This window comes from Caenorhabditis remanei, chromosome X, assembly GCF_010183535.1.
Source record: "Caenorhabditis remanei strain PX506 chromosome X, whole genome shotgun sequence".
In the NCBI taxonomy this organism is placed as follows: domain Eukaryota; kingdom Metazoa; phylum Nematoda; class Chromadorea; order Rhabditida; family Rhabditidae; genus Caenorhabditis; species Caenorhabditis remanei.
Window position 1 is genome coordinate 17,312,978 of NC_071333.1, and position 20,311 is coordinate 17,333,288.

Sequence of the window (20,311 nt, forward strand, 5' to 3'; positions counted from 1 at the left end):
AGAGGAATAGCATAGTGCGAAATCACGGTATTCGCAAAATAGTTTTTAATTTCATGATTAGTAAGTTTTATGAAACAAAATAGCAAAACTGCCCTATAAAACTTTTATTCTTATTTTTTCCTGAACTATAAAAAATCTAGATTCCTTGTTTGATAAAAAGTTTTCAAATGAAGTCTATTCTGAACCTCTTCGCCTCGGGGGTCAAAAACGACCACGACTTTCAGCTTTAGCTTCTGTGTTGTTTTTTTCATACATCAAGCCATTTTTTTTCTTGTTTATGTCTAATGGATTCGGCAGAAGCTAGTTGATTGAAGTCGTTTGATGACGATTGGCGAATTGTGCCTCATTAGTGTGAAGGAGGAGAAAAAAGGCGATGGTTGGTGGTCCCGTTATCCCTTTTTTGGTATTTTGGATTTCTGCTGATGAGGCTGATGAATGAAACAATTCATTGAGATGAGGGCGATTTCTGCATTGAAAATCATGAATGAAAAGGGGGATCGAAACAGTGGAATCGGAGATCACAGTACAAAGCGGATAGGATTATATGATCTATTCAAACAGACATGCAGGACATGATTCATAAAAATAAAGGTTACAGTTTTCACGAGTTTTTTTCTTGTGGCCATGGTATAGATCTGGCACGTTTTTCTATAACTGGAATGACATCGAATCTGATCAATACTTTATTGGTATTGTCTGTTTTATTAGTAATCACTATCAATTTATCTTATTTTTGTACGAAAGAAACTGCACACTACTCTGTTGTAAAGGATTCAAGATTTTCCATAGAGAATTTAACAAGGTAATCAATTTTTTTTAAATTGTTACGTTAGGTTTTCAGAAGTATTACCATAACTACAGCAAGTCATACAACGCCATCTTCCTTAATCCCACCATTTATACCATTCAGGTCGACTTTTGTGGTAAAATTTATTTGAATAATTCCAAAACCCGTATTTCTTTTTCCAGACATCTTCAAAGTACAGTTTAGCAGCATGCCGGATACAGAAGAATCTCTCAACAATTCTACTTAACTTATTTTGTTATTTGAACACACCAAGAAAGTTTTCAAGGAAAGCATCCTCTCTTACCATCGAATTCAAAAACTAGTGAGCTTCTGAAAAACAAAATCTGGCAAAATAAACAAAAAATCAATAATTTTGTTTTCAGTTTATCACAGGAAACCTGTAATACAACTCATGCAACTCACATTGCCACTAATACCACATTTTCCACAAAATTAGCTATTATTCGCGACCCAGTTGAACGATTCTTGTCGGGATTCGTGGATAAGTGCATACAGTGAGTTAAATTGTTTGAAAAATATATTCGAAACAATGAAAAAGTTACAGTGAAGCCAAACACAAAGATTCCCGATGTTACGGTTGCCATAAAAATATGATATGTGTGCTAAAAGAGCAGTATATAAGGTTTCAGCTCATCGCAGAAGCAAAATTGTCAAGTTTTTCTTATGAAGACCGCCACTTTGCTCCGATGTCGTGGTAAGTACTTTATAATTTTTGTTACGCACCCTAAAATCGATAACAACTAAGGTTCTGCGATTTCGACCATGAAACAATCAAGAACTACAAGTTTTTGTATTTCGGAGAGACTGAGGAACAGCAGGCTGGGACTATCAATGAGCTAATGGATGTTTTAGACGATCACGGTGTTGACAATAGTACCATTTCCCATATTTTAGAGGAGTTATCAGGTAATATTGATATTTTCAGCGTCGATTCTCGAAATGGTAATTTTCAGCAAACCGTACAAAGCATAGCACCAGTGGATCTGCAATTAGGATGAAAGTAGGACAAGAAATGAGAAAAAACGCGGAAGCAATGAGATTGTTGTATCTCATTTATGAAAATGATTACAAAGTTTTTAATCTGAAATCTCCGTTTGCTCAGACCTAAATTTAGTTTGTCCTGTAGCTAGAATATTTTTTAGAAGTCAATGTTTAAGAAGCGGGTCGTTTTTATATTGCAAATAAATCATTGTATCACAGAAATCGGGGAAAAATGGCAATTCTTGGAAAACTAATCACAGATATAAAATATTATAACCGAAGCAATGTGAGATCAAGTGCAAAATTAATATGAGAAACATCAAATAATCATTTGGCTTCTTCCTTCTCTTTTTCTTTCTTCAAGGCATCAGCTCTACTTTGACGGATAAATGTCTTTGCTTTCTGAAGCTCGTCGAGCAGTTTGTCACATGTTTCAGACGACATGTTCAGTGATTTCTCCCAATCGGTCGTCGTAAGATGCATATTCAGGGTGCAATCCGGGGCATGGTCCATGACACGAGTGGATACCTGTAATTGATAGAATAAAGAATATTATATTTCCAATAAGTTCCACGTGTCAGCCATGATATTTAAAAGCATCAATTTTTATTTCAGTTTGCAACAAGCATCATAAGCACACAGGGCTCTAGATTTTGACTGTTATAAACTAAACACGGTCTGCTATCTGTTAAAGGCGCATCAAATTTTTTCAAAACGGTCTCAAAGCGGAAAACATGATTTGCAGTTCTTTTCAACCCTGCAACCCTGTTAGAAAATACCGCATTTGTTCTTTTTTCAACTACGAGACTATTCCGTAAAATCTTCTTAAAATTAGATGCGCCTTTAACACCCTTCGGTCAGCAGACCGTGAATAAAGCATATTAGAATTTTTTTATCAGCCTTTCGAGGCACGATAAGCAAGCTACCAGTGTAATACCCCTGTTACCTGTCAGTCAGCCTGTTGTGTTACTTGTGCCACATCTGTGGGGAGCTTTTAATGCGAAAATCTAGATTTTTCTACCTATGAAAACGTCTTAAACCTTGCCACTTATTGATTTTTCCCCGTTTTCTGCAACAAAAACTCAAGTGCTCACCTGAACATCCATACGAATCGACGCTGACTTGTAAGTTCCTCTTTCGATGATTGTATGCAACTTTTTGAAGAAATCAATAGCCGAAACGAGACCTTTCAACCCATTTTTCACGAAATCGTCGGTAGCCTCCGGGTTCTTTTCCAACGCCGATTCCTTGAAAGTTTATTCCTATTAAAATTGTACTGACTTTTACTTACAATACTCGTGTCTTCCATAACCACTTCAATGAATGTCATGTGCTCCGCAGAGAAGAAGTTGGAGGCTATCAACTGAGACATACCTGGAAATGAAGTTTTGCCACCAAAACCAACAAAAATTCTGACTAACCTAGTTCAGTACACGTAGAAATGACGTAGAAATCCATTTTTCAGATGAGTATGGCGTAAAACTGAAGAATAAGAGGAGTAAGTGGAGAAACTAGCTAAAAAATACATGAAAATAAATAACTATGTGTGGGTGGCTAAACAGTGCGCGCACAGCGGGATAATGGAGTGTTGTTGTACACACAGTGAGAACAGTGTTAAATGGGATGAAAACCTATGAAGACTTGGTGTATGGAAAAAATGTTAGAATTGCAAGAAGAAAATGTTATTTTCATGGTTTTAGAAGATTTTAATTTAAGTTGAACCAAAAGAAAACCCAAAATTGTTGTAACCGTGTGATTTCTGTCAGTCTGTTATCATTCCAAAAAAATTTTTCATTTTCCAATTTAGTTTGTGATCCGTGACTAACAATTCATATATTCATTGTTGAGATTTCACTATTTTTAATGGTTTTTTTAGCGTCTGACTCTCAAGCAAGGCTGTCGCACGGCCGGCCGCGGCTTTTTCTTGAAAATCTCAAATAGTCGCGGTCGGCCTAAATAAATTTTGGCAGCAGTGGGGTCGAACCCTGAAAACATGTTTATCAAGTCTTGTTTTCCCTTGAAACTCTAGAAGCCGCGGCTGTTTGAAATTTTCAAAAAAAAACCCGTTTTCTGACAGTCTTGCTCTCAGTAACCTCGTTTGAATTAGTTTCCCTCACCTATTTCATATTATCAATTTTGTTGACAGCCTTCGTTTGCTTACGCTCTTTTTTTTTCGAAAAGTCAGTCAACTGAATGATAATTCAAAACGGAAAGTAGTTTTTTTGAAAGCTGATAAGGTAACCTGGGCAACATTCGATGGATGATTGAGCATCCAAATACGTAGGTGGGATTTCCATTGGAATCGACTATAAACTATATTATGAGTAACTATAAACAGTCAAATGAGGAAAACAACGTGAAAAATAAGACTTGTTGTTTTCAACCAGTCTGGTAAGCAAATACATTCGGAAAACAGATTGAAGCTTGACTTAGTTTATTGATAAGGTAAGCATGAATTCAGATTTCGAAAACATCATCTTCATCCTCTGCCTCATCGTCAGCCATGTTATTTTCTTCCTCATTTTCATTGTATTCATCCTCTGCATCGTCCTCATCTTCTTCCTCCTCCTCCTTCTCGCTTTGCTCCAGCTCGCTTCTCTCGTCTTCCTGTAATTCATTTGTTCCAATTATCATTTTTATATTTGTGTATTTACCTCGGCAAAATCGCCTTTGATTTCGAGTCTGTCTAGAAGACCATTGAAGAAGTCAACAAACGGAATTTCATCCTGGAGAACGTGATTCTCAAAGAATTGGTACTCACTGGTGTATTCACATGCGACGCGACTCTGGAAACATGTGAATGATTGATATACAGACTATCACACTTACAAATGACTTAAACTTAAGGAACATTAGAACCATATCCAAGGAGTGTACGACGTTGACGACCACTCCAGCAGAGCAACCTGCGGCATGTTATTTTTTAGGGTGTCAGCAACCTGTATTAACTCACCGTACATCTCCAATAGAGATGTAAGATCCGCAGATGTTGGGGTACGGTAGAGCATGGCTGAATCGAAAATTTATGGAAGAAGAAACGAAATTTTGAGTGAAAAACTGCGAGTGGGAGGTTCTATGCAGAGACCAGTAATTTATGACAGGTGAAAATCCACAAGGACATCGGCAAAACATAAAGGTAATTTTGGATTCTTAGATTCTGCTTTTATTCTTACAGAGATCATATGTAAATTTTTATCTACAGTCTGCTCTTCGCAACATGGATTTCTGGCATATCTGATTTATTTCATTTCCAAAATACAAAATGTCAAGGAAATCAAGAGAATATTTGAATTATGTGAGATTTTGAATAAAAAAATAAAGTCAGAAAAGACAAAAAACGTCGCCAAAAAACAAGTCAAGCAGATATAATGAAGGCGGAAAGTTATGATAAAAGTAAGGAGAGGGGGAAATGAGAGATGGATAAGTTTCAGACGGAAAATATTGATTGAAAAGTTGCACTTTCCGTTTCACTGGACAATTTTCAGAGCGGGATGTAGCCTTCTGTGTACGCGTTTTGACGACAGTAATCTCTCATCTTGGTGAAGAATTCTTCTCCGGTCATGACGTTGTTCAGGGCGACATGACCGAACTCGCGAATGCTGGGGGCATTCGCAGCCAACATTTGTTCCTGTAATGAAATAGTCTGAATCAGAAAATTTAGAAGATGGAACACTAACGAAATGAGGTTTTCGCAAGATGTGTGAAACAGTATCGGCTTGACTGCGAGTTGGGAAACTGTTTGGAACTCTGCTGAGCAAGTCTGGAAAAATATTTATGTTGGGTTAATTATTCCAAAAGTTTACGGTGTTCTGTGAGCATTCCGACGATCCAGAGTTGCATGCTGGTTTGAATTGGAGAACAGCCACCGATCTTCATTATTGCTGGAATAAGAAATTAATTTTAATGAAATTGTAATAAAATAAAATAGCCGTGAAAAAATAAAGGAGAATCAACCCTTATGAAATGGAAAAAATAGGATTTGAAGGAAAGCACGCGCAGAAACAAAACCAGAAGATTATTTCTACTCGAAAGCTCGCTATTTTGATAATTATTACCTATATGAGGTACCAGTCGCGCATGATCCCAACGAGCAGCGTATAATTTGGAGGAAAGGAATTCGAAATCTAAGATTTTAGTGAAAATGGCGGTCATTACATGGATAAGCTAGAGACATTTCTCAATTTGAAAACGGAAAAGTATAGATTTGCTGGATTTGTATTCCAACTTGGAAGAATTCGCCTAAAATGGTCTTAACAGCTCTATGAACTTAAAAGTACTAACTCTAAGAAAAAAAGTCGTCGGCTTTTAGGTTAATTGAAAAAGTAGACTACGGTGGTTGTTTGATTTGACTTCTAAGCTCCGACTATAAAAATCCAATCAGAACCCAAAAAGATCGTTTCAATTTTTTCTGTGGTCTCATGTGTTTTAATCAAAAACTGGCGAGTTTCTGGGGAGTACTTGATACAATTTCATATCAACTTGTTTAAAATGACCGGAGAAAGTAATAAGTATTTTTAATAATATAACATCTTGTAATAAATTGATTTTTCGTTGGTTTTCGTAGTTCCTACATGTTAGGATTACTGTGAACTTTGAAAAAGTTGACATTTTTAATAGTTTTTTTATAGGAGCGCTTCTGTGTCTTAGAGTTGTGTATGTAAAATCTGTATAACTATGATTTTTCTGAAATGCATACGTCAATAACAAAGGTAGTCTATAGGAAATTGATATATTGCTTGTCTGAGCCAAATTATTTGTAACAAGAGCTGTAGAATAGCAAAAATTTTTGTCGAGTCACCAAAACGGACAGTTTTTATTATTCCCATAGAGCCTCACACAGTTCAAATGTCAAATGGAAATTTCTGAAATTCCGTCGAGGAATCCTATAACCAGACATCGCCATGAAAAAGATATGATGTATCAATACCCGGATTAACCTTATTGTACTCCGTTTTCTAAAATCGCTATTTTCGAATTATTGTCTGTTGCAATGTTTGCAAGATAAAGACTTCCATTTTATGTTTTCTGCAAAATAAAGTGCATGTAACCAGTCTCCAGATACTTTGTTCTCTTCGTCTCGTCATAACCAAGACTATTGAATTATTTATGGATGATGACCAAGTTTCATATTTTATAAGCCAAAAGCTTTGCAAAAAAGTTTTCTCATATAAGTTTTTTGGCTTTCTTTGAAAAATTCCATATTTTGGAACCCCTATTTTCCCCAGAATCCCCGCCACCCAAATCTTCCATTTCCTGTCTATTTTTACGTATAAAAAACCAACCACTGCACCTGTTCATATGACATTTTGAGGGAGGGAAAATTTACGTGTTTTTTCTTGTGAAAAGAAAAAAAACCCAAATGAGCTGTTTTCTCAAACGGGTAGTTCCTTTTTTTGCTTGTTTTTGACTAACTTTTTAGAGATTCTGTCTGTTTTTGTTCACATCGTAGCACACATGACTTTTTTGGGTTTATTTTCAGTATTCATACTATAATTTCGTAAGAAAAGGGATACTGTGTATATCTATGACTCGAAATGTGCGATGTTTAGTCCTGTCACTCCCAGACTGTTTGTGAGAGCTAAAAAGAATAAAGAACGTAATATCTGACTGATTATTTATTATTCTATTTACTCCCTGTCTGTCAGAATTATAATCCTAATCTCTCCCTATATTTTGTTCTCTCCATGATCTGTTTTCTGCAATAAGTCGTCACCCACAGGTAACCCAACAGCGTTCTCCAAATTATTCCCCACTAGCTTCCTGTTTTTCGCACATTTTCTTTTCCGACGACCGTGTCAAACTCGATTAGCACGAAAAAAAAGACATTTATATATTTTTTAGTCGGCGAAATATTCAATGAGCGTATCTTCCCTTTTACTTGATTATTCAGCAAGATGTATGTGAAGTGAGCGAGAGAAACGGGAACTAGTTGCTGTACTCTTTCTCACGGGGCTAAGGCTAAAGCTGCGGCTGAAATTATAGTTATTTTGAGAAAAGAATAATCCATGTTTCCCATGCCCTATTATTTTTGATATCACACCACTCCAGCCCACGCGTGATCTTTCTCTGATCAAAATTTGTGATGAATCATATAAATCATTCGATTTCATCAAACTAAAACTTTCGGATAAAACGGCAGAAAATATATTTTTTCTGAAAGACCGAGTCTCCCCTCATTGACTTTATTTTTCCGGTCTCACCAATTATATTATTATGACGTAAACCGTGAAAAATTTTCAGCTGGCTGTTTTCGCTGAAATTCTTTTCTCTTTTTGTGCCGGTTCGATGGAAAAAAGAAAAAAATTTTGTGCTCCAAAAAATACTTCGCGATGTCATTCCATAGATACTCCGCGATATTAAAATGTAAGAACATCAGCGGATAATCTCGGAAAACTTTAAGCCAGACTTTGCGTCAAATCCAAATCCGTGTTTCATGTAGGTCGGGTGTTATGCTGCTCATAACACATTCCGAGAAATTTCCAATCGAATTTATTTTCTGAGTGATCTATGCAGCTGTATGAAATATAAAATTAGTATCAGCTATATAACTTCAGCAATTCTTTCTCAGAGTAAAAAGTGATCAAGAATCTCATGAGGCTGGGCAACTTTTTATGTATTCATGTAGAAAAATGCGCAAATGTGTTTCTAGAATATTTATTCTATTTCGGTTTTGGTCTTCTGGCTGGTTGGATATTATTTTTCGGAACATACATATTAATCTTGTCGCGGCGATTTGTTATACTATCATCAAGAATATTCATGGAGAAAAGGAAAAAATTGAGTTTATCGCTCCCATCTTCTTCTACCACACCCTTCCCATCACTTCTCAAACATCATCGACCATGAGTTGGAGAGTGGTGTCGATGGCCCCCAGAAACTTATTTTCTCCTCTTCTCCTTTTCTTTTTTCCATCATTCTATCCCTCTTTTCCTATCTTCGGGAGTCGTTTTTCTACTGTGTTTCCTTTCTAAATGCGTCTGTTTCATGGTCCATGTAGGACAAGATGACACGAAGGGAGGAGAAAAGGCAAATAAGATTTTCAAGAGTTCTTTATCCGCTACACACAAAAAGTGACGTCTTTCTTCTCTCTTCTTCTTGTTCTATTCCATCGTCTCCTTTTATTCACAACCCCATCCATTTTTCCATTTCTTTTGGAAACTGGTCAGAGTGACTACCAAATTGGAAAAAAGGAAGGAGGAGGAGGAGTAGAAGGACGTGTCGAAAACAAACGGTCGGTTGGTTTCGAAATTCGTTGTGGTTGTGTAAAGTGTGAGTGTCACGGAAATTACCATAATTCTATGGTGACGACGACACGACGGCGATGCGCAGAAACTGCATTGGGACTGCGACGAATCGAATGGACGACCAAATGCTCTTAAAAGCAATCACATTTTCTTTTCCTTACTTATAGTATTGCTTCAGGGCACGGATTTCTAGAGTCTGGAATATCGGAGATCACGTTAGTCATTAATTGATTCAAAACATCAAGTAACATCCGTTTTTTGACTAATGTGAAAAAAAACTTTTCTGCATATCTTACTGTCTTTCAAACTCGCTGATTTTCTATTTCACCCAATTACTGTTGTCCCATTTGACACAACGCCGAAAGTTGTTGTTGACAATTGTTGGCAGTTGACACCCACCAATTTCCATTTCTATAAGAAGCCATCTTCCACCAGCAAACACGGCTCTCAGATTTCCTTCTGAAAACTTGTGACTGCCGTTCTAGTTCTAACCATTCATCATCAATTTTTCATTTACATAATCGGATCATACCGGAAATAGACCGATAAACAGTTGTGTGACTATAAATATGAAGGCATAACTTTCAATGCGCATTTTGAATCCCTGACTTCACACAAAATCACAGTTTCTGATGGCTTATGCTGATTTTGTTTGACGCAAGACCTGATTTTCTATGGAAATGTTTGATGCCTCTAACTATGATGACTTTCGTTCGATCACTTTCTAAAAATCCAGATTTGCCTATAATCTATATCACTCGCGGCTACTAAACACGCAAGGCTGAGTCAGTACGGTAGCTAGACTAAGAATCTTATCAAAACTTTTCTGTTGCTCCTACAAAAGTCACAAAAGTCATCTGGTTTCTCATTTTGCATTAAGATACGTCAGGTTCTCGGTAAACATTGCCTGAAAAGCTGAAAACATTAATTAAAAAGAAGAAAGGTCAGATCTCGTGTGGTACAAACATCATCTCTCTGAAAAAATCTGAGAGAGGGATGGGAAATCTCAGAGAAATCTCAAAGTACCCATGTAATATATTCATATTTCATAAATTTATGTCATCTACTCTTTCCGGAATGGCTGAATGACTTTCAAAATGTCAAGATTTGCTACGTCTTCCTGGTTAGCATAATCTGAAGATGAAGACCTAGGTCTCATTAAATTTATTGGAGTTATTCAAAAACGTATGTTATTTATAATCTGAATTATTGTGAAACCAGGTGTACATATGTAGACAAGTGTAGTCGTAGCCTATGACCAACAGTGAGTTTTCACCTGGCCTTCAAATTTGGAAACTAACTTGACTTCTCTAAATTTAAATTTCGCCATTTTTCTTGAATATCTAAAGTTAAGTTCTAACTTTTCTATTCATACCCTACCAAACTGTTCGAAACCAAATGCAATAAACTGGCTGCACCGAAAAGTTTAATTAAAAACCGAAAAGTGTGGGATATTGGGGGATACTGGTGAAAACGCGCACGTCTTAGTCATCCCTCCCATCGACCCTTCACGTATTATTTTTGCTTGTTGCCAGACGGACCAAAACCCCGTCTTCGTCGTTTCCCTTTTTCCTCTTCTTATTCCCCTTCTTCGTTTTTTTTTTGCCCGCTCTTCTCCTCCCATTTCATTCTTCTTCTCCGCCCTCTCCACCCTCTATGCTTGGTTCTTCTCTTCTCAATATTCACTACATGCCTCCCTTTCCCTTCTCTTTTCTTCTCCCGCCTCCTCTTTCCTTCTCCCCTCCCCCTTGTCAACCAACCGCCATGACTTTTTTCTTCGCCTTGGTTTGTCCCCACAATGTCTCATTAGTTAGTTTTTCAAATTTTCAATCGTTACTCTAATCGTTTTGGTCTCTTATATTCTCACTGTCTGATAATTGTATGATTACTTTCTGATCTTTGTATGACTTCAGACTTCAGATATATCATGTAGCTACAAATGAACTAATTATAAGGGTGTTTGTTTTTTTCTTTTTTTCCAGTGATCCTCTAGGGAGAAATAATTAACCAAGTTTGCAGAAGGGTTTTTTCCTTTAAAAAAAATTCAGAGAATAGCAAAAAGAGCCTCATACCGCATCCAAACTCCATCTCATTTATGGTCTATTATATTCAATTTCGTAGCATTTCACATATTCATAATTTATGTTTCTTGGTATTCTTGAATCACGCACGTATTTTCGTATTACTAGTTGTCAGTTCCCAGTTTCCAACATTCTAATTATTATTTCCAGATTTTTCAATTCAACATGGGAGAACTCGAAGTTCCAGAAAGAGAACTCGAATATTTCGCGACTTCGGCACGAGCTGGACGCCGTAATGCACTTCCGGAGATTGAGGTGAGCCATTTATCTAAGAAGTGCTCTTTGAGCAGTAATTATAAACCTATGAACCCACGCCCTTGTTGGTTTGAACTGTGTCTTTCTTGTCTGCTTACGTCGTTTACGTGAAACCTGAAACCTTTCTGCACGCAATACTACCTGATAAGCGGTACACATTTTTGGTGGAAAATATCCAAACAAATTTTTCGAATTCGGTGGCAAATTTTCAATGTCAAAATAGAATAAAGTTGTACGACAGGTAGGCAGGAAACAGAAAGTGGTAGCATTTTCTGGTTCAGTACTCCCAATTTCTAACTTTACTGGTTTTTGCTTTTTCACGTTGCTTTTTTGAAATTTCCAAAATATTGTTTATTTTTAGATTGTATTGTGGGTTTTTTGGGAAGAAAGGAAGAAAAAGAAAAAAGGAGAAAATCCTTCTTCTAATCTCAGACCGCATCTTTTCCACCTCATTTTTGTTGCGTTAGCTTTCTTGAAAACGGAAAACAAAATTATTAATGGGAAATAAAAATCAAAACCTGATCAACGAGGAGCACCACAATTTTTTTCTTATCAATCTTCGCCGCTTTCATTTGCAAAAATGTCGCCTTCTTCAAGATATGACGTCAAAATTATGCGCTTGTTCAGCTCCTTCTTTCCACCACAAACATGTCTAGTATAGAGTTACCAGAGAAAACTGAAATTCGAGAGCCATAATGGGATCATTTTCTGCTTTTCTTCAATGCATATGCCACATGATTCATTGAGATGGAAAAATAATAATAAAATAATTATTTTCTTGGTTTTCAGGTGGAAATAAATGATCCGGACGCTGCGAAACTGGCTGAACGAATTTCAGATATGACAGCTCATTGCGATGAGACAGCTGATTCTCAGAACCAACCAGGTACAGTCTAGACTTTTGTACAATTTTGTAATCCTATAGATTTTCAAGTGTAAAAAAAAAATTGAATTTCAGGACCATCACAACCGCCGCAGAAAAAGTCGTAACAAAACGTTCCGCAACATAAAACAAGACGCGGCGATCAAACATCGAAAGTTGCTGTAATGATTGTAACAATTTTTGAATTTCCAACATTTTTTCCAACAACTGACATCACATCTGCAAATGTTATGTTTACAAAACTTTTATTTTTTTTCAAACTGCACCAGTTTTCTTAAAAAAAGCGGATTATTGTTTTGGAGGAGTAAATGATACTTGGAACTTGTTTCCTTTGATTTCAAATCTGATTTGAATTTCGAAAATTGAAAAGTACAGTACCTATGACTCACCTCCAAGACCTTAACCTAGTTTTTTTTGCTACCACCTGCATAATTGTAGTCCTACTTGTATGTTCATCCCAGTTACCACCAAACCACTCAAAGATTTTCTCGCTTTGATTATTTCCACTTTGTCTTCTCCTCTGATGATTCACTCTTCCACACCTGTTGTTTCTCTTCCCAGTCACCGTTTTCCATAACAGTCTAATCTATCACGGGTTTTTTTGATCTTCGTTACCTTCCTCTTTAAATCTTAAAACACAAAGTCCAGTTAAAACACTTTCTTCATTTCACTCCGCACAATATTTAGATTACAATGTATCTCTTTCCCTTCGCTATTCACATTCCTTTACACAATTTTACGCTTCGTTTTCTGAAAGCTTATTTAATTGAGTATGTATCGTCTAATGAAGTTTCTGAATGAAGCTATATACATCCCAGTGCCATTGAACAAAAACCACTAAAAAAGTGGTATAGCCGAGTTTTTTAGAGCTCCCAACGGAGCAATTTTTCAAAGGTGTGACCTCGTACACTACACACAAACTACGTGACAATGACATATGACGTAGCAGAAAAAGAAAACAGATGGGAAGGAGAAAGATGAAATTTTTGAAACAAGTTCACACACCCACCCGCTTCAAAATGAGATTTCTTCCTATATCCCTTTCGTCACAACAACTTTTAAAGAGCACACGGGGTAGCAACACTCAGAACTCAAAAAAGATACTGTACCCATCATGAAATCCAGGTCAAAGTTACGTAGTGAGACACGTTAATCCCTATGCTAGCATAATTGATTCCTCCGGAAATCCTAGCGCTTCCGGTTTTAGCAGATAATCCGCCAACAGGAAAACAGGCAGATCATTTCTAGTTCAATAGATTCCGGTTAGAAAAACAACTCAAATATGAAATTTGTCTGGTTTAGAATATGAAAATCAGTTCAGGGAGCTAGAAAAAGAGACCAGTTTTTGAAAGTTAATGGTTCTATAAAGTCAAGATTTTAAATTTGAGATTATGTGAAATGTTTTCAGTAGGATTTGTAGTTTCATGGAGGAAGTCAGAAACATTCAATTTTTGTACCTTGATCCAAGTTCATTATGAAAATCAGAAGATTACTCCCAGGTCAGAGATACAATCCATTTGGCTGCAAGTGAAATTTGCATTCTTTAATCTGTCAAGTAGTAGATAATATTTAGTGTTTCTGGATCCCGCAATTTTCATACTTGGTTATGACATTAAGCATTTTTCATTCAGATTTTAAATTTGAAACTATGTGAGATACTTTAAGCTTTAAATTTGAAAGATTTGTTTTCTCATGCAAAAAGTCAGAGGCACTCAATATTTATAACTTGATCCGAGTTCAGTAAAAATTCAGGAGACTACTTCCCGGTCAGAGATACAATTCTTTTGGCTGCAAGAAAAACATTCGGATTCTTTGATCAGTCAAGTAGTAGATAATATGTAGTAGTTCTAGATCCCCCAATGTTTATACTTGATTTTGACACTTTGACATTATAGTACCCCCATATCACTCTCCACATGAAGAAATACTACGTGCTTCCCAGAAGAGCCACATTGTTTATTTTGGCAGCTTTTGATTTTCCATAGTAATTCTTCTCAACAAAACAGACGCATGACCTCCTTCAGAGATGTCACATAGCCCGTCAATCACATTGTTTGCAACAATATTGTTCAGTTTTATTACTTGCCGCTTTTGATGCAAAAACGAAAGAAAGAAGTGAGTGAACGTGTGTGGAATGGAATTTACAATTTACAATTGAAAACGGGGAGAGGAATGAATGAAACGAAAGGGAAACACATTTGTTTCTTTTGACTTTTGATTTATGTGGGAGGTTTTGATGGGATCGAAATACGGAATACTCGGAACGACAGGAATTTGTGGAATGATATTCTAAGGGAAGGGAAAGGAACAACAACAATCGGGAACCGGTAACTATTGTTGAACAACGGAGAAAAAAGAAGAAGTTGATAGCCCATTTTGCGGTGAAGGTTATAAATTATGAAATCTTGATAAATTGATTATAGTTGACAGATAGGACGAAATAGGAACAATTCTTCCGTTTTGTTATTCATCATTCATCTCGTTGGCGTCCTTATCTTTGTCGTCGGGTAGGAAGATAACAATAACAATCAACTGAAATTGTCTTTTTTGTATGATTTTTTTAAAGGGAATATACAATGTACCTGGATCAACAAAAGAAAAGCAAAAACAACGCTCGGTATGACCTGATCATAGATTCGGAAGTAGACAATCTGGAATAGTTTTTTGTTAGAAAATCAAAAAAGTTAAGACAAAATTTCCTACCAATGGCGCCATAACGGAACCAAATCTCCCTCCGGCATTGCACACTCCCCTGGCCATGCTTCTAACAGAGGTCGGGAAGAGTTCGGCCGAGTAGAGGTGATTGATCTTCCACGTTGGGTCAATTCCACCAGAAACTATCAACGTGAATACAGTATACGCCCAATGCAGCCAGGAGATCTCGAAGTACTGACTGGAAATTAATTGATGTGATGTTTCAAAAATGTTGGAAACTTTTAAGTTTCGTCTCTTTTTTTGATCATATTTCTCCTAGACACCCAAATCTGAGGAAGGTGTTTATATTTTTGAATAGCCAACACAGATATGTATCTTATGGTCAAACATTTTCTATGGTCCGCAGTACTTACAAGGGAAGTATTTGGAGAAGACACTTTCAAACGCCACCGCGCGGTTTTCCTGTGCTCGTACGTCGCAAAAATAAGAATATCTTGCGTATACTACTTGTCGATTTGGTATTCCACGTGAAAAAGCATATCTACATAAAACGTTTGAGAGCTCATAACTCGGTTCGCAGAGATATTTAGCAGATTTTGTCTCCAGAAACTGACTCCCCGTGGTCGAAAATATCTATAACCAAATTTTCAAGACATTTGAAAGTGGCGTCTCCTAAGACTTCTCTTGTTAGACTAGCCCAAAAATCCAAAAACCGTGAAAACAATGAGAAATTTTTCAAAAAATGTTTTTTCTATATGATGCAAGAGGAAATTAGTTGTAATTTTTTGAAAATCGTATCGATAGGTCAAAGGATGCGGAGCCTAGTGAGGTATAGAAAAATATTCTTAGAATTCTTAGGGTACTAACATATCAAAAAATCAGTCAAAATGAGTTTGTTTGGCTCAAAACCTACATTGGCAACATCAAAACAGCAGCAAGGAAGCATGTTCCAACTGATAGAATTGCAATGATCCGTTTGGTAACAAATCTGTTGAGCACGAACGGAACGAATCCTAACACAAACTTCATAACTCCCATCATTGCCATATTGGAATAACGGTTTCCTGGTAAGACGTCAAGGGAGAAGTAATATCCGAAGGAGACAATTGAAGAAGCTAGAAATGAGTAGCACATCACTCCGGTCAGCTTTCGCAATTTCGAATTTCTGAATTTAAACTCTTTTTTTTCTATATGTATTACAAAGTGCTACTCTCACTTGTATAGTGTCTTCCATGTTTTCTTTTCCTCGGTATGCGTGGGCACACTGAACCCAAGAATTTCATACCATTCCATAAGAATGATATCATCTTGATCTATATCTCTCTTTCCGTTCTTCAATGTTATTTCAGCGGCAATTCTCTTGGCTTCTAGATGCCTTCCATTAGCAGATAACCATCTGCAACTCTCGAAACACGTGAGATACTGAAATTTGTTGTTTGATATGCATGGAAAATGACATCATGATATCTTACTAAGAGAATTGTCAGGAAAATACCAATTATTGCAGAAATGACATGATATCCGAACCAATATTGGGTGGTTCTGGCAATGATTGCAGTGGCGGTCTGAAAACATCCGGGTCAGTGACTCATAGAACAATTACCTCTGGAATTTACCATAGATAGACTCCACCCATTGAATGACACAACTAATAGACGAGACTTTGCTAGCTCGAATGCTTCTGTCAGAATCACGAAGTTTGTCACCATGTATCCGCCACAGAAAACGCCCATAAGGAAAAGAACACCACAGATGACACACCAATAAAGTTTACTCGTGAAGATGAGAACGAAGTGTCCGAGAGAAACCATCAGTAGGCAAGCTATAAAAAATTGTGAGCTTTTCCATAACTTCTCATAAAAGTACTCACTAAGAAAAACTGGTTTTCTGCCCATTTTATCCGAAAGGAAGCCAAAAAAGAATGATCCAATAAGTGCTCCCCACATTAGCAGGCTTGACAGGTATGTGGTAATTGAATCTTCTCTACAAGCCTTTCCATGTTCCACAGTAAGAGAATAGAACTCCGCCATGGGATTTTGAACCCAGAATGCCTCGGATATTTGTGTTTGATTGCACCAAGCCTAAAACAAATGTGTTTCATCAAAAACGTTAAGTAAAAGTTGTGTGTACCTTTGAAGGTTCCGAAAATGTGGATATCAGCATGGCAGCGGCGACAGGAATGTATCCAAGTTGAGTGAGTATGAGAAGACGAATTTCGTAGAGACTGTAACAAATCATATTGTAACTGGTTATAGTTTTTATGAGGAAATATTGTTCTGGTTAAAGAAATGAAAGGATAGTCTTAAGAAGTATTTGGTGACGCTACTTTCAAACGATCTATAAATATGGTTTTAGGTACTTTCGACTACGAGGAATCTATTTCTGCAGTCAAAACCCGCTAAATGTCTCTGCGAGCCAAGTTGTGAGTTCTCAAACTTATCATATGGTTATGCTTTTTCGCATCTCTTTTTTTTTGGGTTTTTTTTCCATTTTATTGTTCTCTCAGTTCGTAAGCAACTGCAGCTATGCAAAGAGGAACAGAGACAACAATTTTAAAAAACACGAAGAGAAAAGAGGGTCAGGGCCAAACCATGGTCCCACTTACCCCAACACCGACCCAGTACCACTAAACCACTCGTACGTTGGAAAAAGACAAAAATCTTTGCTTTGGAATTCCATGTGAAAAAGCTCCACCATAGGAAAAGTTTGAGAGCTCATACCTCGGTTTGCAGGCACCTTTAGCCGATTTTGATGGCAGAAATTGACTCCCCCTAGTCAAAAGTACCTATAACTAAATTTATAGATCGTTTGAAAGTAGCGTCACCAATTAATGAATCTCACCTTCCTGGCCAGCTATTATTCAAGTCTTTTTTTCCATTTCTATCCCCCAATATCTTTCATATTTTATGACCGAACAGTTGAAACACCCCAACTTACCCAAAATCATCTTTCATAGTCTTCCGGGGTTCTGACAACGAGAAGACCTCTCTATTCTTCCTGCTTTCCTTACTCACATCTTCCGAAGACACTGAGTTGACTTCCAGCCGAATGCTCTCCTCCTCTTTCATTCTGAAAACAAAAAGGTTTGTACTTGAAACACATGACGAAAAAAATGATATAAAAATTATAGTGATAAGAAAAGTTAAAAGATGAATTCATTCGTTGTCATTACACACAAGCTGTTCACAAGTACACAATTCCAAATTCAAGGTTATGCTACAAGTCTAGAGAATTCAAGATAACATAAAGAAAAGTTATGAAACCATATGTAACAGAATAGAGAGACAAGGGAGAGTGTTGGACCATTGCGTCATGCCAACAATTGGTGATCTCCGGAGTGGGAGTGGCCAACCAGATTGCTTAGCGCAAACTCGACCCCATTTGTGCGCAGGCACATTATTTTGAATTGACCAGGTCTGGTCTATGCCCAAGATAGCGAGTGTATTTGGCATTTTCTATAGAAAAAATAGAAAAAGAAAATAACGACGCGCTGGAAATGATGGGGTTTTATGGTTTTATGAGAAAATTCCTGTCTTTTTAAGTTTTTTTTTAAACCATTCTTTTTGAAAAAGAAATTTCATATGAGAAGGCGGTGCAATATTGAAAAGGGAACTGGGAACTTTATCAGTTTTCATAAAGCTAACAGGATGTCAGGCACAGCGGAAGTTATTGGAATACATAGTTTTTAGAATGGTGACAAATATTAAATAGGAAAAAAAATGAGGGAAGAACGTAATTATTTTTTTCCCAGATTTTCTGATCTACCAGTTTTTAACTAAAGATTCAATTTAGTATAAAATGTGAGAATAGGTCACTTTCGCAGGCATTATGGAGTCACTCTCGCTCTTTTCTTCTTTTCGTTATGAAAACTGATGATTTTGTGAAAGAAAACGAAGCCAAGTATAGAATTTCCTTCTTTTTTTCATTTTTTCAGCCTGAATAACCAATTTTGAAAGTGACGACAGAAAAAACGAATGCACAAAAAAAAACAGAGATGCATGCAGTTACAACAACAAATCTTAAAGGAGGAGCATAAAAAAGGGAAAAAACATAGCATCGCATATAAAAATCGATGAGAATAATAATTAATGAAGCGAAGCGGAGCGGGATACTCTTCTTTCAAAATCGACATTCTCTTTAATATTTTTTTTCCTAGAAGGAATAATGTACATAGAGTAATAATATGAATATCACACCAAGTGTTAAGAAAACGACATATTTTCGCTTTGTTTATTTTAGAACGATAAACAAAAACAAGGGTCAAGAGAGTTGACTTACTTGAGCATACAGTTCATCTTTTTTTCTCCCCGCGACTTTATTCTCGGAATCGTATAGCAAACACTTTGTGGGAGTGTATTACATCATTTGAAGCTGGAAGGATAAGAAATTCTGATGAGTCTCTTAACAACATTTTTTGGAAGTTTTGAAGATTTAAAATATTTCTTTTCAGAAAAGTCAGTGGCAGTTCGAACTTTGTGATTATGGATAATTCAATTATCAAGAAATTGTGTCATGGGGGTGCTGGTTTCTGTTATCAGTAGAGAATAGGTAAAAAGGAAATGCCTTTTAAAAAGATGATGATTAATATGTGGAATTGGAAAATGTATTCTTGTGATTTTTGCAATAAAAAGAAATGGTTTTTGAACGAAAAGCATTAAAACAACCAGAATAAATGTTTTTTCGTAATTAAGTTAGACTTCTAAAGAAATCAGTTTATACGTCAGAATTTTATGTTCGCTTTTTTGAGGGCAGTTATTTGAATTTTATTGGAAAAAAATTATTAAAACTATGAAGTCTCAATAAAACCTCCGTTCAATAACCAGAAATTGGTATAAATATAATGAGTGTAAGAAAATACGTTTCTTCTCTCTCTTCTTCTTTTTTTATGTCACCCCGGAAAAAAGACAACGTAAAAAATAGAGACATCAGACGCTATGCAAAGCTTTTGAGAGAGCTTCCCCAGAATGCCGGAGCAACAAGTAGTGAGTAGTGGTCTCTCTTTTTTATACATTTTTTTTCTACGAAACCTTCAATGTAAGTTTCTGAGAAAAAGAAGAGAGTAGGTTTTTTTTTCATTTCTTCTATGAAGCAGGTGAAAGAAATATATTTAAAAATTTGGTTGAAGGGGCTTGACCTGCCAAAGCGCTGCATGTGATACAAAGCTAACAATGTACAAGGACAAAGATCTCTGTACAAATATTGAACTTATGAGCGACATATTGAAATGTTTTGATAACTTCTGATTTCATTTCAATTTCTATGCGGAAGTGTGAAAAAACGGGTTAGATATTCCCACGCACCTTAAAAGCTTGGAAAGAGCTACCGCCGTGATGACAAATATTGTCATCTCTATTTTCACAAACTATAAGATATACTACCAACATTGCTGCCAGATGTGTCATTG

The 20,311-nt window shown here is 36.5% G+C and overlaps 5 protein-coding genes across 5 annotated transcripts; 2 read left to right on the plus strand and 3 right to left on the minus strand.

The window, feature by feature from the left end:
* Positions 1 to 1,494: 1,494 nt before the first annotated feature.
* GCK72_025505 (uncharacterized protein) lies at positions 1,495 to 1,916 on the plus strand (the record flags this gene model as incomplete). The annotated part of the gene is made up of 3 exons (XM_003103537.2): positions 1,495 to 1,502; positions 1,554 to 1,714; positions 1,762 to 1,916. 3 exons carry the CDS (start codon positions 1,495 to 1,497, stop codon positions 1,914 to 1,916), a joined length of 324 nt encoding a protein of 107 aa, XP_003103585.2.
* A 200-nt stretch (positions 1,917 to 2,116) lies between these two features.
* GCK72_025506 (uncharacterized protein) lies at positions 2,117 to 3,247 on the minus strand (the record flags this gene model as incomplete). Its single annotated transcript, XM_003103589.2, has 4 exons — positions 2,117 to 2,317; positions 2,884 to 3,036; positions 3,081 to 3,163; positions 3,211 to 3,247. 4 exons carry the CDS (start codon positions 3,245 to 3,247, stop codon positions 2,117 to 2,119), a joined length of 474 nt encoding a protein of 157 aa, XP_003103637.2.
* A 2,023-nt stretch (positions 3,248 to 5,270) lies between these two features.
* Positions 5,271 to 5,665, minus strand: GCK72_025507 (uncharacterized protein; the record flags this gene model as incomplete). The annotated part of the gene is made up of 3 exons (XM_003103684.2): positions 5,271 to 5,417; positions 5,467 to 5,549; positions 5,593 to 5,665. The coding sequence occupies 3 exons, from the start codon at positions 5,663 to 5,665 to the stop codon at positions 5,271 to 5,273; spliced, it is 303 nt and encodes a 100-aa protein (XP_003103732.2).
* A 5,614-nt stretch (positions 5,666 to 11,279) lies between these two features.
* GCK72_025508 (uncharacterized protein) lies at positions 11,280 to 12,359 on the plus strand (the record flags this gene model as incomplete). Its single annotated transcript, XM_003103579.1, has 3 exons — positions 11,280 to 11,369; positions 12,159 to 12,255; positions 12,328 to 12,359. 3 exons carry the CDS (start codon positions 11,280 to 11,282, stop codon positions 12,357 to 12,359), a joined length of 219 nt encoding a protein of 72 aa, XP_003103627.1.
* Positions 12,360 to 14,715: 2,356 nt separating this feature from the next.
* GCK72_025509 (uncharacterized protein) lies at positions 14,716 to 17,975 on the minus strand (the record flags this gene model as incomplete). The annotated part of the gene is made up of 10 exons (XM_053736363.1): positions 14,716 to 14,784; positions 14,835 to 14,903; positions 14,956 to 15,145; positions 15,821 to 16,072; positions 16,124 to 16,329; positions 16,380 to 16,472; positions 16,524 to 16,729; positions 16,778 to 16,988; positions 17,038 to 17,131; positions 17,845 to 17,975. 10 exons carry the CDS (start codon positions 17,973 to 17,975, stop codon positions 14,716 to 14,718), a joined length of 1,521 nt encoding a protein of 506 aa, XP_053579929.1.
* Between the last annotated feature and the right edge of the window lie 2,336 nt (positions 17,976 to 20,311).